Genomic DNA, 17,727 nt, shown 5'->3' with positions numbered 1-17,727 from the left:
ATTCGTTAAATTGAATTTTAAGTTACCATACGTTTGTGTACAAAAATTAATAATTTTGTGTAGTAAAAATCGATTAAAACTAATTTTTAAACTTTGCATAAAAAGCTCGCATAGTAAAGACATCAACGCGCTCTTTTTCGGTGTGATGCATGGAAGGCATAATATAATATTATAACAGCGTACAACATATTATATGATTTCATATCAGTGCCTGAAAGACTTTTACTTCGTTTACAAACACTTTAAAAAGATTCATATTAAGGAATGTTTCCTAGTGCTTTCATCTAGTCTCAGCCTTATAGAAATTGGGTTCGATCACAAAAATTTCACTTCATATTAAATACAATTTTTTATTCAGCTTTATAAATTCAAAACAATTTTAATCCAATAAATTTTCAAAGTTGGCCGCTTCGTGAAAGCTGTTTAGGTATTTGATTTATTAAATTAAAACAACCATTAACACTTCGTTGTACAATATTAATTTATATGAGCATGTTATGCGGAACATTTAACTACCGTTATCTTATTTGATTAAGTTAAATATTATCTTAAACGAAGGTATTTTTTCTGATATATAATGCATATTTAGTAAACACTTCTCAAACATTGTTCTTAATTCAATAAAATATGATTGTCTTCAAATATAACCGTAGCAATTTTAAAATAAATCAATCTATTACTTCTATGATGCAGAATGCATTATTTCTGTAATTAAACTATTGTAAAAGCTCGTATGGAAGCCATCATTAATACTCACTCTTTGTTTTTTAATTATTACTGTACATCCAAATCTATATATGCCATTATTGTAAATAAGAAACTTATGATTACCATGTTTATTGCTCTTTCGAATATCTATTCTAGTAATCCAAAAAATAATAAAACTGAGCTTAGGTTTGTTCTCTTTTCAGACATTAATAAAGAAGGTGTTTTACATAACAACGTACCAAAAATGATTAAGAATGTTGTTATAGAAAATGGAATTGAAATCTTATTAGAACTACAGATACTTGGGAACCAAACAGCGTGTACAATCAACTGTGATCGGCATACGGTACAAGGAAATTATACAATTTGAAGTTAAAAACACGATACAAATAACATGCACCCATTTAACAATATTGAAAACCTTTGCCTATAAGACAAAGAAGTGGTTAAACTATTGGATTACAAAAATAAACTGTCAGGTATCGTGCTATAAAGTCTAAAATGTTTCAGCAAAAGTTTCGTTTTGAATGTCAAATTGATACGTGGTCGTGGAACGCGCTGCCACGAGTTTTACTTCAGGCAATTAATATTTTATGAGCTGGAAATAAACTAGTTCAAGTAATGTCAATAGGCTTCAACGCTCAAAATATTATAATCAGGCTTCCGAACCTGCAATAACTGTACTCTTTGCTCCGTAAAATGTAACATAACCGTAAACTCTCAATGCTCTTTGAAAAGGTTATTTTGTTTTGATAAAGAGATACTTTACTACGTACTCAAGAGAAATCGCTAATAGACTTTTTTACTTAAGGCTGCGGACGTCCACTATACACGTTGCACAGCTTTCCAACTTCAATTTGAAAATAATCTCGGGTGATAGACGTTGCGGACTTTGATTTATTTTTCTAATAATCGTCAGATAAACTAATATTCGGTACTCACCAATATGATGGAGTAGATCCAATAGAGGAACCGAAATGGTTTTGCACTTTGTATGATGCACGAGCACTTTGTCTCAAGAGTCAGAAAACACGGTAGTTTTGAACGGTCTTTGACACGTTGTGTAAACACTTGGAGGATAGTTCACGGGTGATGCTGTCCACACGCTGGCTGAGGGTTTAGGGGCCGGTGCTTCGGGAGCCGGCTGCGCGCGGGTGACGGTGTCCGGACTCCGGCCGCACAACGCGCCTTGCAACGGTAAACTGGCGTGCCGCGCCGATACAGCCTCTCCTGCGCCTGTGTGAGTGCCTCTACCTCCCTCCAAACAAAATAGTACCGTACACTGTACTTCTGTCTTGATAACTTTTATTATACTTTTATTAGTGTTGCCTCGGCCGCATCGGCGTGTGCGTGCGGCACCCACACAGACGCGAGTGTAGCCGACCAATTCGTGTGGGTGTTGGACTTAGTGAGGTACCTATGCGTGCTTTGATCTTACGATTCGGTATGCACGGCTGCGCCGCCACACGTACTACCTACCGAGGCTGTATTTTACTTCCATAATATTATCTAGTCAATAATTTAAGTTTGTGCAATAACACACGCTTAACTACTTGATCCGAAACTGGGTCAGCGGATACTTTATCTGTCTAGCCGGTCGATATTGTATCTTCACCACTTCTATCTACCAAAATTGCTCCTGCTGAGTGCCAGCCACGTCGCACGGTGCCACTATTTTTCATCTAATTGGTATCTTTGTTCAAGTTGATTGTGGCCTTGCTGTTACATTGGTTGTAGACAAACCAAAAATTAGATCACGTATTGTATATATTACATATAATATTTAAGAGGCAGGTCTTTATTATCGACCTCAGTTTAAGCCTTTATTTTATGAGTGATGAGAGGCGCGATGAGTAACTAACTTTTCCCTGATGTTAAATGATATGCCCCGCCCAAAATAATGTGGTGCTGCTCGAGATTCTTGAATGAACTCAGCACTCTAAGCAGCATCACAATTGTGTCGTCACTTTGATGCATAACATTCTTAGTCTCATTAGCCCAGTAATTTAAGTAGCTACGGTCCCTTTGAATAGAAATACAATAACGTTGCACATTATTTTACAAACGTTGAGGTACGGATAGACTTACGGCATCACGGGCAACGAAGCCTCTTCAAAGAACTGGTAAATAAACAAAAACATAATAAAATGTTATAAATTTATTTTTATTTAATCATTGACTCCTTTGCGCCTATATTCTTTAATAACTTGTATAAGTTGCGTATAGGTATTTTTTTAAATAAGGGACGAGACCAGCAGGACGTTTAGCTGATGGTAATTGATACGCCCTGCCCATTACAATGCAGTGCCGCTCCGGATTACTGAAAAACCTAATAATTCTGAGCGGCACCACAACTGCGCTCGTCACCTTGAGACATAAGATGTTAAGTCTCATTTGCCCAGTAATTTCACTAGCTACGGCGCCCTTCAGACCGAAACACAGTAAGGGACTACGCGCACTTATTCAGCTCTTTTCAGCTTTTGTCCATAGAAAACAACAATTTTGTATGGAGACGTGTACACGTCGATTCAGCTTTCCGCGTCCATTCTGCGGCAAACCAGCATAAAATGAGGATAAATGTGTTTTTATTATGTGAATGCTATAGAGAGCGTTCGGCGCTGTTCCGCCGCGTACAGCGCTGTTCGCCGTCGAATGCGGCGGAACAGCTCTTTACAGGGATGGTTTGCGACTCCTTGTCGACAAGTTGCGACCTGTATTGATCCTGCATTGATTTGATGTAATCATTATGCACGCAAAGATTAAAGAGTGCAGACGTGATTTAAAGTTATTATTCTCATTCTTACAACGCCGTACGCGGCTGATAGAAGCAGAGCTGTATAAGTGACCAAAATCGTTCAGCGAAACGCGAATGGAGCTGAATAAGTGCGCGTAGTCCCTTATGCTTACACATTACTGCTTCACGGCAGAAATAGGTGCCGTTGTGGTATTTTGGTTTTTAAAGTGCCGTACTCACTATTTTTTATTGGGAGTCTGCTAAGGGCCTTCATTTATTGTCTGATTAGGTGTGACTTACACCAGATTTTGAGGTATCATGGATACCTTTACTTTTCATTTTTATAACTGACATTTATATATATTAGATACAAATTGCTTCTTATGTTTCAATTTTAATGTCGATGTGTGAGATACTGGACATTAAATTTATTGCTAAAAAATGTTTTCTCTTGTTATCTAATCTTAGAAATTTAAACTTTAAAGTCGAATAATTGATAGATATCGTGGAAGCTCTCGATCAACATACTAAGCTAACTAACAGACACGGGATAATAATAATATAGCGGTAGTAATAAAAAACTCTCATCGGCATTAGAAAGAAGAAGAAGAAGAAAGAAAAAAAAAGTTTATTCATGACGATATAGTACAATAAAACATAAAACAAAATTGAGAAATATTATTTTCTATTCGTCACAAAGTGGTCCCAACTCAGCATATTTGCTGGTTTTGAAAACCAGCGCTGGTCTTCCGTTGGGCCATTTGGTGACGTCGCCTTAAAGATAATTATATAGTAACTAATGCGTAGATTGAGTAAACAAGATAATGTATTAGCTTGTCAATTTCTGAAGTTTCTAACGTTCTGACTGACAAGTTGACAACTCTGTCAAATGTCAATCTGAGTTCGAAACATTAAAGTATTAAGTAATAATATGTGATCACAGATCAGTTTACAATTTACATTATTTATTCATTATTGTTTGTTTTTGAATTAAAAGTAACCAGATATATATAAGTAAAAACTACTAAAGTACGGTACCTACTCATAATTGCACTACTTAAATATACACGTTTCGTGTCATAAGACTTAAAAATGCGTTACGTGACCGCGTATTTGTTAGCTGTTTTGAGCGGAAAAGCGGCCCCAGCTGCTGCAGACATTGAAAAGATCATAAGCTCTGTTGGTATTGAGGCTGATTCGGAGAAACTAAAAAAGGTTATATCTGAACTCAATGGCAAGAGCGTTGAAGAATTGATGGCTGAGGGCCGAGAGAAGCTGTCCCCAATGCCAGCAGGAGATGCCGCAGCACCAGCAGCAGCTGCGGCTGAAGATAAGAAAGAGGAGAAGGAGGCGAAGAAAGAAGAGTCTGAGTCTGATGATGAGGACATGGGCTTCGGTCTCTTTGATTAAACTCATATTTATGATGGCGCGAACTACGCGGTTTTATATTCCAATATTTGGTTTAAGTGTAACTGTGTAGCTATGTTTCTATGAAATATAGTTTTCCAACAAAAAAAAATTGCGACAGGCCGACTTCTAAGTGACATCATACAGACGTCACATCCGTCACGTCTGTATGACGTCACATCCAGACATACACTTCAGAAATCACCAAAATAACTGACGACAGCGCACTGACTTCATGTCATGGTTCTGTTTAGCTTATGTTATGTTTAGCGCAGCAGATATACCAACCAGCTCTATTATTTAAGTACATAAAATATTTGTGAACGCTATTTTGTGTTTTGTGAGGCCGCTAGCTAGCATTGCACGTCTTTATTGCCTGAAGCAGAACAAGCTACATCAATATAGATATGAAAGCCACAAATTTGAGTGATCTGAGAAAAATAAATCATCATCCTGCCTAATGGAAAAAATATTATGTCAAACGATCATATAAACAATTTCGTATCACTCTGAACAATGACGTTCTATTTACATATGGACATTTCATTAGCAGTCTCATAGCGGTACGGCAAAAGTGTGCTTGAAGACAATGTGAGCACACTTTTCTTCTTAGTCGGGTGTCAACTGTGTCTCAATCACCAAGCCTAAGTGTAATAAATAAGTGGTCAATTAATATGTTATTGACGTATAAAAAAGATGGTGTAACTTATCACTGGTAAATTTATTTTATTTACAAAAACTTGGTTTGCAAAAAGCGTAAATAGCATTAAGGAGTAATAAATAAACACAAAAACCAATAAATGAACATACAAACTTTCGCCTTTATAATATAAGTGTGATTTTTAATTTAAAAAAAATGTAAAAAACCTCTGACTGAATCAGGAAATAGGGACAGACTAGCAAATGTAAAACTTATAGCAACCCTCTTTTTGTTAGGGTATAACATAAATACCTACTGATGGCACTGTCCAAATCGGGTACTAAATTCAACATGCGCAGCTTAAACTGAAAAAATGTTCACATTGCTGCCTATAGACTAATAATAATTCATTTCGTCATTGACTCTGAAAGAATTTTGTTTTTCTTGATAAAATGTGTCGTTTGTACTTTTCTGTACCCTAACAATGTGTGTACAAAATTCCACGATGATTCGTTGAGCAGTTAAGGCGAGAAAATGTAACAAATAAATATACATTTCCGTTTATAACATTAGCTAGGATTGACAAAAGCCATACAAAGCCTATAGATACAAACGAATTGATTAACGAAATGAATGGAGTCAGACAAAATCCCAAAGACTTCTAAGGTCGGCAACTCTCTTGTGATTCCTCTGATAACCATCAGCAGAACCGTATGCTCGTTTGTCCTCCTCTTGTAAGATATATGATATTTATAAATCTCAAATAAAATAAAATATTATGAACGATGTGGAACTCGTTAGTAGAACCTGTAGATGAAGCCACCACCTGAGTGTTGAACAAAGCATACAAGATTTTATGACGATACGTCACTCGAATGGTTAGCTCAGTTGGAACAGCACTCGCACAGAACGCGAGAGGTCGAGGGTTATCACTTTAAAAACATAACAATTTTTTTATAAATCTGTTAATTAATTTTATTATTATTAAGAAAAGTTTAAATTTTAATTCAAATAAACATAATGCTAAATTATGTGAAGATAAGATTTGAAATTAAATGAAATAAAATAAAACGAAATGAAATGAATTTTATTTAGTGTCTTCTATTCGGCTTGGTTAAATTTATAATTTGCAAAAAATAATCAAATCAATTTAACAATAATTAAAACTTTCCCATACAAAATTCAACATCGATGGGTCTTGTTTTAAAAATTTATGCTAAAAAGCACATAACATTTATTTATCATGCCTCTTTCAGTTGAAGAATGTGCTAGGATCATGGCTTTTCTGGAACTAGGTATCAGTATGCGTCGCACTGCAAGAATTGTGGGTGTGACGGTACGAACGGACCAGAAGGTAAAGCGAAGGTACGAAGAGACTGGACACCATCTGAGGAGACCTTGTAATGGCAGACCCAGGTGTACCAGTGCCCGAGAAGATCGTTATATTATTTCTACTGTGTTAAGAAATCGCCACCAAAATGCAGTTGAAGTCCAGCAACAGCTACTTCAGACCCGGAGGGACTACATTAGTGACAGTACAGTGAGAAGAAGACTTGCTGAAGCAAATTTGAAACCCCGAAGACTAGCGAGTGGCCCAAAACTCGAGAGACAGCATCGAGTAGCGAGACTGCGATACGCCCGTGAACACATACAGTGGGATCAAGAAGAATGGTCAAAAATTTTGTTTGCAGATAAGTCTCGATTCTCCCTTTACACTTCTGATGGAAGGCGTGTGTTTAGAGCGATACCTTCAAGCCTGCATCTCAGAAAGAGTCCAATACGGTGGAGGCAGTGTACATGTATGGGCTGGCATATCTTCAAAAGGCTCAAGAGATTCTCAATGAGTATGTAGGGCCGTATTTAGCAAATATGGGTGATGGATCGATGCTTATGCATGATAATGCCCGGCCACACACGGCTCATATCGTACAAGAGTATATTCAGGAGGTCGGTATCAGAGTGATGGCTTGGCCATCAAGAAGCCTGATCTCAACCCGATTGAACACGCCTGGGATGAGCTTGGGAGGCTAGTCAGAAATCGCAGACCACCACCTACTACCCTCAGGGCACTAAAGCAGGCCCTGGTAGAAGAATGGGAGAATATTCCCCAACATCGGCTCCGAAACCTAGTGTTCAGTATGCCAAACCGGCTCGAAGCTGTAATCAGAGCTTGAGGAGGCAGTCTCCTTCCCACAAGCACACAGCCGGTCTGAGGTTCGAGTCTCCTTAGGAGACGCCCCGCGACTGTTGTTGCGTAGTCTCACGGCCTCCACGGCCCACGTCCTACTTCGCTGTGAAAGCCAGGGCTGCTAACAGCACAGAGGTTTTAGTCGGTATGGGGCGTCCGCTTACGCGGACACTCGAGTCCGACATATAACGCCCCGTTCCGGGGCGTAAATACGTAACAGTATTTCCTCCTCTCAAAACAAAAAAAAAAAAAAACAAAAAAAAAGAGGAGGCAATACAAAAAAAACATTAAAAATTTAAATTTAAACATTAAAAAGTTGATTTTTTTTACACTAAACTAAAAATGTCTATTTTCATTGTTTTATCTTTTTTAAGTTAAAAATGTTACTAATGTATAATTTTAGTTTCTAAGAATTAAAGCCTATAATATTTGCAGCAAAACGTTTTTAATCTTAAATCTCTACCTTCTATAGTTAAGGAAAAAAATTTATTTGAAAAAGTGTGATACTTACTTTTGCAGGCCAGTGTATATATAAAAATGAATTGCTGTACTTTTCGTTAGTCTCGCTAAAACTCGAGAACGGCTGGACCGATTTGGCAAATTTTAGTCTTGAATTATTCGTTGAACTTCAGAGAAGGCTTGAAAGGTGAATAAATATGAAATGCTCGGAATTACATAAAAACAACAATATTGTTTTTCCTTTGATGTGTCCCGCGTCGTTCAAAAATCAAATTGAAAGAATAGTTTAAAATGAATAACTAATTAGAATCTTTATATCTTTCTCAGGAGGTATAACAAACATAATTTTAGTTACCTATAGTTGGTAGATTTTATGTACGATTTAATATTTGTTAGGTCTGAGAATCGGTCGTCATCTATTTTTTATACCCCAAAATTTTTAAAACTTGATTTTTCTTTTTACTTTTATGGCAATACAACGTTTTGCGGGGCCAGCTAGTCAACAATAGAAATTTTTATTTTATTGTTATTATTTCACTATTACTTACAAAATAATGTGAGCGAAAAAAGGAATTATTTTTTCTTTAATGACTGATTATACCAATGAGGTGTTTTCATTGCAATTAAATTTCATATCTCGTTGAATTTATTATATTTATTTAAACCATATTATTATCAAGAGAAATAATAGTAGACACTGTTTTACCAGCGGTCACCAAACACAATTTAGTAATAGTAGAAGCTGTCTGTTCAAGCTCTATTTGGAAATAAAATATAACAAACGACTCCTGAAGGATCGAAAATTTCAGCATGTATCAGCTGAAATAAATGAATTATAACTACAAAAAATCTAGCCCACTCACATTAAATACATAATTATTGTATTTAATAATGGAATCACTTGTGGCTGTAATTGCGACGGCCGCCTTATTGAAGGTAGCTACTGAAAATCAGTGTTAGGTGATACCCAACTAATATGCTGAGTAGCAAACCTTTTTGGGACATAACACTGCAAGCACAACCTTATTATGTTGGTATAGAATAAGCCTTACTTTAGTTTTTAATGTATATTAGTTTTTATTAGTTTAGGCATATAATAGCAATTTTTTAGATAAGTTTTTTCATATTATTTGTTATTATATTTTGTAAATGTTCACGTGTATTTGTAGTGTTTGTTCTAAATAAAGATATACTTACTTACTTACATTCTCTTGCAACACAGAAGCGTTTCGAGCTTTTCAGAAAGGTATACTCCTTTTTTTTCAAGGTATGCATGTCGTATGGTCCTGGAAACACCGCACAAAGAACCTCATTCCATAGCTTAATTGTCCCGTGTACGTGTATTTTGAAATCAATGTACTTTGAAAATACATCTTAAGTCATTTATCGACAATGTAAGACATAATAAAATAACGGAAATACTTCATCCATTTAATATAGACAAAGATAATTTTTAATCAGAGTTAATTATTTTAATAATGGGATGTATCTCATTTCCATTATTTTAAAACGTACTCAGAACTTGAGCAGATTGAAATTGGAATCAAAGTTAATGGAACTGTACTCAGTGATAAGAATTGTCGTTAGCTTGAACCACGGCTCAACAAAAGATACGACTTCAAAGAACAAATAACGCACACGACAAAAGCACAAAGTACTGGTAAAGTAAAATTGAAGAGCTTTTGACATATAGGGATATCAAACAAAAACTCCGATGGAAACTCAGTCAGTACTTCGGTGCCGAAAGTTGAACCTTATGGCTCTAGATGACCCACGAGATGACCTGAAACGCAGTAGCCTTTTATATGTGGCTGTACCGCCGAATGCTTAATACATCATGAGATGATAAATTATTAAATCTTTCGTGAGACATTATTAACTATACATTTTTAAAACGGCTTCACTCGCGATCAATCGGGGTTGATCTAGTAGTCAAACAAGATTCTGGCTCAGTGTTGGACTGGACGCGACCGCGAACTTACCACACTCACCCAAAAAAAGGACCTCCATTTGTTCGATACTATCGGTCAGTCAGTACCTACACCGATGAACGTTATTGAAGCCGTTTTAAATTTATCGTGAGATATCTCAGAAAATAAGTATAATAATTAATGAACATTAACAGTACGATAAAAAACAAGAAACAGATACCGAAACTTTGTCTCGACAGTTGTATTTTCTTTGAATAACGCAAGCTTTACATATTTTGAGTTATTGAAATGTAAAATTCTTTAGGCGTGCTGAGCACTTTATTTTGTGAGAATTCAATGAGACTGAGCTGTACCCATTTGGATATGTAACGCTCGTTCGTATAAAGTTCGAGGTTCGAGTAGACTAAGGTCTGACTAAGTGCAACTCGCTTGTTAAGTATAGTATTTCGTATTTTAATAGGAATGTACTATTTTTTATGACACTAAGGGACGAGAAGAGCAGGACGTTCAGCTGATAGTAATTGATACGTCCTACCCATTACAATGCAGTGCCGCTCAAGATTATTGAAAAGTCCTAAATTCTGAGCGGTAGGTACCTACTACAATTTCAATTTCGTCTCCTTGAGACTGTGCTTCTATTAACCTCGCATTGATAAAGTTTTCACTTCTGTCTGTCTTTGTCTGTGCCAGACAATAACTGGAATTCTGTTTCCTCAGACATCGCATTCCATATGGTAAGATAATATTAATTTAAAAATATAGCTAGAAGTGAATTGCGGCAATTCCGTCCCTGGACGTAAACAGTTAGGACTCGGTGGATGCCCGGATTCCCCGCTTACTCTGTAGGAGACAAAGCTGTGCTGACACGGGGCAAAAGGCTTAAACCACCCTCCTCTACAGTCGCTGTGGACTACTGTAACATCAGGGGGCTTCGATCAAATTTGAATGCCGTCCACTTCCATTCGAAGACGACAAAGCCAGCGCTGTACTTTTTGATGATATATCTCGCCACTGATATCCTCTCTGGCTAATAACACTCATCTCTCCAAACCAGTGTATAAACTGGAATACTTCTTTATACCACGGGCTGGTGAGTGCGATTACGTCAGGAAGAATGTCTGTTCTGGACCCCCTGAGTATCTTTGAAGGACATAACCTATCCAATCTCTGGTTGCACGCAGACTGCAATGACCATCCGCAAATCTGCGCATGCCTATTTAGATCGTATAGTGGTAATAGAGAGACTAAGCGGCTCCTTGAGCACAACGGTATGGCTACAGATTACATTACGACTTCGCTTTAGCATAATATAGTTTGTCACAACTGGGTATGGCACCGACGCGATTCCCAATCGTAGAAAATTATACACCTTCACTGTTGGGCTTTCTGTTCTGTTGGTCAACCACGATTCTGGACGGCTACCTAGTTTCCGTCCTAACCCTCATTTGGGGACACTGAACCGGGGCGCCTAACACGATTCCACTTTTTAGGTTGTCGCCACGTGTAGCACTATAGGTCACCCGATCCCTAAGGAATGGCTAATAATGGAATGGAATAAAAAAAGACAATAGTGCAGCCCATTGCTATTACTTTTCTCCAAAACTATGGAGTAAATTATCAGCCGCCCACTTTTGGAATAACTAAAGGAGCGCCAGCTGATCAGAGTTTGATAGTACGGTTTCTGTATCACCTATAATTGGGTGCATGCGGAATAGTAAAAGGGAGTTGCTGCTGTTTGCTGTGAGTGGAACGTGGTTTGAAATTATCCACGACCCGTAGTAACACACTTCAGATATGGTGCCAGCATCTACTATTGAAGAGGATATAGGATAGGATGCGCCTTCCGAATACATCCAATGGTAAAATCAGGGGTGCTCAAACGGTCGATCCCGATCGACCTGGCGATCGCGAGTGCGTTTTGAATCGATCTCGAGAAAAAAATCCGATATATTCACAGATTTGTTTTATTTATTGATTTAGGTAACTAACATTTTTTCAATCCACAATTAAGCCAGAATAACCCCCTCATAACTTTCATTTATCGAAATAATCCCCTGCTAGCGGCAAAAGGCGACGAACGCACGGTATTTGTCAAACAAAATCCGAAAAACCAATTGACTCGCAATTTTGAATAATTATTATGAGTTTTTTCATTGACATGCATTTTATAAGTCAACTAATAAAATGCATAATGTGCGCAAAACTAACATGCATGTCACGATGCACCTACCTAGACGACAATCCTTCATCATACATACTTACAGGCTCTCAGAGTCGATGGATCGTAGTCTAACAATTTTGAGGTAGATCGCCAGCAATTCAAGCTTGAGCACTCCTGGGTTAAATCATTTGGTTCTAGTTCCGAGAGATGAGATATCTCTTTTGAGAGGCGAGAGGCTGAACTTACGCCATAAGCCTTGAACGCCTGAATATAGACGCTACCACTACGAATTCATGACAAAAATATAAAAAGATTTCAATAAATTCAGATAGACAACAATACTTATAGAAAAAATAAAATGTTAAACATGTTCTATCCCAACAGCTTGTACACTGACCAGCTGTCATAACTGTCAAATAGAGAAGTATTAAGTATTTATGTCAAGTTAAATTTTCTCGTCTGGCATCACTGCCGGGTGTGTTGCGGTGGAAGTGTTTTGTATCTGTAAATCCCTGTTATATTTTAATTGTAAACAATGTGTTTTATAAATTAATAAGACATGTAACAATAAAAACCATAAAAGTTCAATCTAATGTTTATATTGAAGTAATTTTATAAGTTTTACATTAATGTGAGGTTTTGTGGCTTTGTCTTCGTGTGTGACAATATCTTCAAAATGGCGCATCAACTGGCACCGTCTGTAAATTGTTCATTAGATGATATTGACCTCGGTGCATTAAAGGTATTTATTCTTAAAGGACTAGTTAATTTTATTTATTGTTATAATTTTATCCTGACTATTTTCCTATAAATCTGAACAGAGGGCAATGATCTCACAGGGTGTGAATCATAGGGAAGGTTTTGTTAAGTTTACTTGAACCAACTGCATACTTTATACTTTAATTGCATTTGTGCAAATAAATCAGCAGTATATATTATCTTCCAGGATCCTGCAGGAATATTTGAACTCATAGAAGTTGTGGGAAATGGTACTTATGGCCAAGTATATAAGGTATGTACTTGTGAATTTGTTATCAGCACATTTCTAATAAACTCTAAACTAAAATTGTATAATTGTCTTAAATTGTATGTTCTATAGCTTGTTAAGAAACCTCTCAAAGTTGTAAATATATTGTAATTATACTTAATATTATTGTGTTAAGAGTATAGATAGATATTGCTTATACATCCCTCTTCTCAGAGTCACTTATTAATGTCAATGAACATAATTAATTTTAATCTGGCCTTTCTAAAGAGCAGTGAACTTTCATTAATTATATTTTTCTTTATACTATTTATTCCTTGTCTATTATTGTATGATTTTTAGCTTAATTATTACAATGAAATTTAAGTTTCTATAGAATATTTTATGCTCTAAATACTTTAAAGTTGATATATTAGTATTTTTATTGATTTGAGAATTTGAAGAATTACTTACATAGTGGTGCAGCTTGAATTTTTCACATATTCTAATTATTTTCAAAAGTTTTTATTTAAATTATATTACTTACAAATCTTATCAAAAAACAGGGACGCCATACAAAAACTGGTCAACTTGCTGCCATCAAGGTGATGGATGTTACCCAGGATGAGGAAGAAGAGATAAAATTAGAAATAAATGTATTAAAGAAATATTCTAATCATCGCAACATTGCTACTTACTATGGTGCTTTCATTAAAAAGAGTCCACCGGGGAAAGATGATCAACTTTGGCTTGTTATGGAATACTGTGGTGCTGGTGTGTAATTTTCATTGTATCATGTAATGTTCATCTAAGTTACATTCATGGAACTAAACTTTGTATTGGAATAATGTTAGTTAAATTACTTAATCATCATTTAATAAATATTTAAAATAAATATGTATTATTTAAATGGAATTAATAATGGTGAGATACAATTTACCTAACAATTTTCATATTTTAGGATCTGTGACTGACTTAGTTAAATCAACAAAGGGTCAGTCTCTAAAAGAAGAGTGGATCTCATACATTTGTCGAGAAATACTCAGAGGGCTTAGCTATTTACATTCAAACAAAGTCATTCATCGTGATATAAAAGGTCAAAATGTTTTATTGACTGACAATGCTGAAGTGAAATTAGGTGAGTGCATAAATGTATAATAATAACATTAAATAATTATGACTATGTTCAAAAGAGGGGGGCAGACATAACAGACCTCCATTTGCCACAGTCCTGAATTCTTTTACTGACTTTTTCCATCTGTGTCACTCTATATAAGCTCTATTACTCATAGTAAGTACTCTTGTCCTGAGTCTTTTAAGTACCTATGTCTTTGGTTATGGAATGTCTAGGTGGACAATTAGAACAGATATTATCATTGTCCACATTTGATCAAATTTTAATTTTACTAACTTGACAAAGCTACCACAAATTTTATTTTTAAATAACAGTCACAACAGTTAATTTTATATATGAATAAGAAAGTAACAATGAACGAAGCTCACATAATATGAAAAGGCATTTATTTTTGCTCAAAATGTATTCCTTTCAAATAATTTATGATGTTAATGTAAGCACTTCCACCAATGGAAACAAATTATGCACTGAGAGACAAGAAGAGTTGCAAGAAACTCTACCAGTATTCTCTTTTTGTCATTTAAGGTAATTGCTATATTTAACATGTGTTTACAATTGTATGCAGTTGATTTTGGAGTGTCCGCACAGCTGGATAGAACGATAGGCAGAAGGAACACATTTATTGGGACACCATACTGGATGGCACCAGAAGTGATTGCGTGTGATGAAAATCCAGAAGCAACATATGATAATCGCTCTGACCTTTGGTCCCTTGGTATCACTGCCCTCGAAATGGCAGAAAGTCAACCACCACTATGTGATCTACATCCAATGAGAGCTCTCTTCCTCATTCCCAGGTACAAACAATACAAAATTATATTTGAATGAAAATAATTTTTTCTCATGAGTCATTCTCTTAATTAGATGAATGTTAGTTGTCTTATAAAGTTATTAATATAAACCTGTTTGCAAACACGGGCTAAACTGCTAAGAACCTCAAGATTCAATCTAAAGTAATATTATAAAGAGAAGGCTTTTTTGTATGTATGTTTGTAATGCTGAAAACCAAAGACACAGTGATATAGGCTATATTACATTTTCAAAAATAATAGGGAGCCCTAATAAAAATGCAATAATATAACCTAATGTGTGAATAAAATTGTCATAAAAAATCTGTCATCGCATGTGGTGCGGAAACTATTGATGATAGAACATAAAATGTTCTACAGTATTATAGAACATATCAATATGTACAAAAAAGTCCACAATAGTATTTGTCCAACTACTGTAGTTACGCCACGATAACTACTTTTTTACATTTTAAAAGTTGAAACAATTGCCTACATCTAATATATAAAATTCTCGTGTCATGGTGATAAACTTTGAACTCCTCCGAAACGGCTTGACCGATTCTCATGAAAGTTTGAGTGCATATTGGGTAGGTCTGAGGACAACATCTAATTTTCATCCCCCTAAATGTTAAGGGTTGGTCCACACGAAATTTTTTTTTTTTAATTTTTTTGACATTTTAAATTTGTTCGATTATGAGTCAGCATTAAAAATACATACAACTTCAAATTTTCACCCATCTACGATGAACAGTTACTTTTGTATCGCGATTTTAATATCGGCAATACAACGTTTGCTGGGTCAGCTAGTATTATATAATAATTTGTATTTTAAGTAAGGGTTGTTAAAAAATATTTGTTTGTACTTTAATAATTTAATAATCAGGCAATAGGTTATTTACATCTTGTCGATATTACTTAGTATACAATTAAATATGAAATTGATAACACATTTTTGTTCAATTCCATGAATTGCATTATTTGTTTATGATATCAAATACATTATTGTTTAATATTATATTGTTATAGTTCTTCTATCTATCAGCAGAATTTTTTGATAAGGATGAATAAACATAATATTATCCTTATCTGAAAGTATAGTTGTTGTTTTGGCGAAGTAGACTATGATGGCAACATGTTATTGTTACAGAAATCCTCCTCCGAGGTTAAAATCGAAAAAGTGGACCAAGAAGTTTCATGGTTTTATTGAGACTGTTCTTGTAAAGGATTATCATCAGCGACCGTATACTGAACAATTATTAAGACAAGCATTTATAAGGTATGTTATCAATTATTTTAATTATTAGAAATTATCTATTTTTTAGTTAAGCGCAACTTATTTTCCTTTTCCACTTTAAATGTGAATAAGAGGTCTTTAATTACATGGCTTCCTTTCATGGTGAAAGTCATTCATGATATACAGGTGTCCCAAAGTTATGGGACATGAAGGGAATGTACCTTAAATATCGAAGATAGGCTATTTTACTGAAAGAAGACTTTATGTTATTTTTAAAAGTTAGTACTTCTGCATTCAAAGATTTTTTAAAAATTACTTGCCTCATCTGGGAATCGAACTGACTGAAATATAAAAACACCCCTACTTTTATAATGCCAATCGAAAGAATGGCCCAAAACTAATAACTTAAGTAACATAGTATTTTAAAAGAAAGGAATAACGTAAAATGTATGTTTTCCTACTTGGATTGGTACGAATGGACCGATTAGATGGCCGGCCAGATTCCCGGACCTTACACCATTAGATTTCTTCTTATGGGGATACGTGAAAGATATGCTATACAAAAAACGATACGAGAACGTGGGCGAGTTACAAACAGAATTGTGCCAAATCATATCGAGTATTCACCATAAAATGATAAGAAAATCAACAGGCAGCTGCGATTTGCGTAAGACAAGAGGGATCACATTTTGAGCAGTTAATTAATTTGCAAAAAATACCCACTTAATTGACTACTTTCTTTTAAAATACTATGTTACTTAAGAAGAGTTATTAGTTTTTGACTATTCTTTCGATTGGCATCATAAGAGTAGGGGAGTTTTTTTTTGTTACATTTAAGTCGGATCAATTCCCAGACGAGGCAAATAATTTTAAAAAAATCTTTGAATGCAGAATTACTAACTTTTATAAATAACATAAAGTCTTCTTCAGTAAAAGATATTTAAGGTACTTTCCCTTCATGTCCCATAACTTTGCGACATCCTGTATATTGATCTACTACTTGTACTTACCCTGAAATAATATGAATTTGCCTTTACTGTTGCTATCAAGTATACTATCATAACATGCATTTATAAAGAAGCATCATAGGGGTGCTGCTTTATAGATAAAAAAATCTATAGAAATAGTAATAGGCCTTATTAAGTATGCTGTTCCCAAAGGCCTGAGTACACAGTTTGCAAAGGCCTTACTAAGTACACAGTTGCCATCTTTCACAACTTAACATAACTTCTCACAAGTCAATATCTATCGGGGACCCAGTGCTCTGTGAATGGCTGGATCACTTGGCGTTGCGTAGAGACGTCGCTTCATTGTGCGTCTTCTAACGCATTTATCACGGGGAGACCACCGAATTCCACCTTCGCACGACACGCCA

The 17,727-nt window shown here is 35.5% G+C and overlaps 3 protein-coding genes across 3 annotated transcripts in view; 2 read left to right on the top strand and 1 right to left on the bottom strand.

Moving 5' to 3' along the window:
• The window catches only part of LOC126971374 (zinc finger and BTB domain-containing protein 5), a 99,757-nt gene extending 97,866 nt beyond the window's left edge, over positions 1 to 1,891 (bottom strand). Inside the window, exon 1 of the mRNA XM_050817677.1 lies at positions 1,651 to 1,891. The gene's annotated coding sequence lies outside the window, so the exon portion shown is untranslated. The remainder of the gene's footprint in view (positions 1 to 1,650) is intronic.
• A 2,618-nt stretch (positions 1,892 to 4,509) lies between these two features.
• Positions 4,510 to 4,961, top strand: LOC126971476 (60S acidic ribosomal protein P2-like). Its single transcript, XM_050817809.1, has one exon. It carries the CDS (start codon positions 4,535 to 4,537, stop codon positions 4,850 to 4,852), a length of 318 nt encoding a protein of 105 aa, XP_050673766.1. The 5' UTR covers positions 4,510 to 4,534; the 3' UTR covers positions 4,853 to 4,961.
• A 7,733-nt stretch (positions 4,962 to 12,694) lies between these two features.
• LOC126971289 (traf2 and NCK-interacting protein kinase) overlaps positions 12,695 to 17,727 on the top strand; it is a 28,016-nt gene continuing 22,983 nt past the window's right edge. The window contains exons 1-6 of the mRNA XM_050817513.1: positions 12,695 to 12,970; positions 13,175 to 13,240; positions 13,759 to 13,966; positions 14,154 to 14,330; positions 14,893 to 15,124; positions 16,266 to 16,394. Coding sequence (XP_050673470.1) covers positions 12,905 to 12,970; positions 13,175 to 13,240; positions 13,759 to 13,966; positions 14,154 to 14,330; positions 14,893 to 15,124; positions 16,266 to 16,394 — 878 coding nt within the window. The 5' untranslated portion in view covers positions 12,695 to 12,904. The remainder of the gene's footprint in view (positions 12,971 to 13,174; positions 13,241 to 13,758; positions 13,967 to 14,153; positions 14,331 to 14,892; positions 15,125 to 16,265; positions 16,395 to 17,727) is intronic.

This window comes from Leptidea sinapis, chromosome 23 (assembly GCF_905404315.1).
Source record: "Leptidea sinapis chromosome 23, ilLepSina1.1, whole genome shotgun sequence".
Taxonomy (NCBI): domain Eukaryota; kingdom Metazoa; phylum Arthropoda; class Insecta; order Lepidoptera; family Pieridae; genus Leptidea; species Leptidea sinapis.
Note: the sequence above shows the minus strand (reverse complement) of the source record. Positions and strands in the feature narration are given on the sequence as shown.

What these genes read in the sequence shown, in the direction of transcription:
- LOC126971476 (XM_050817809.1), top strand. Translation starts at nt 4,535, where the DNA reads ATGCGTTACGTGACCGCGTATTTGTTAGCTGTTTTGAGCGGAAAAGCG.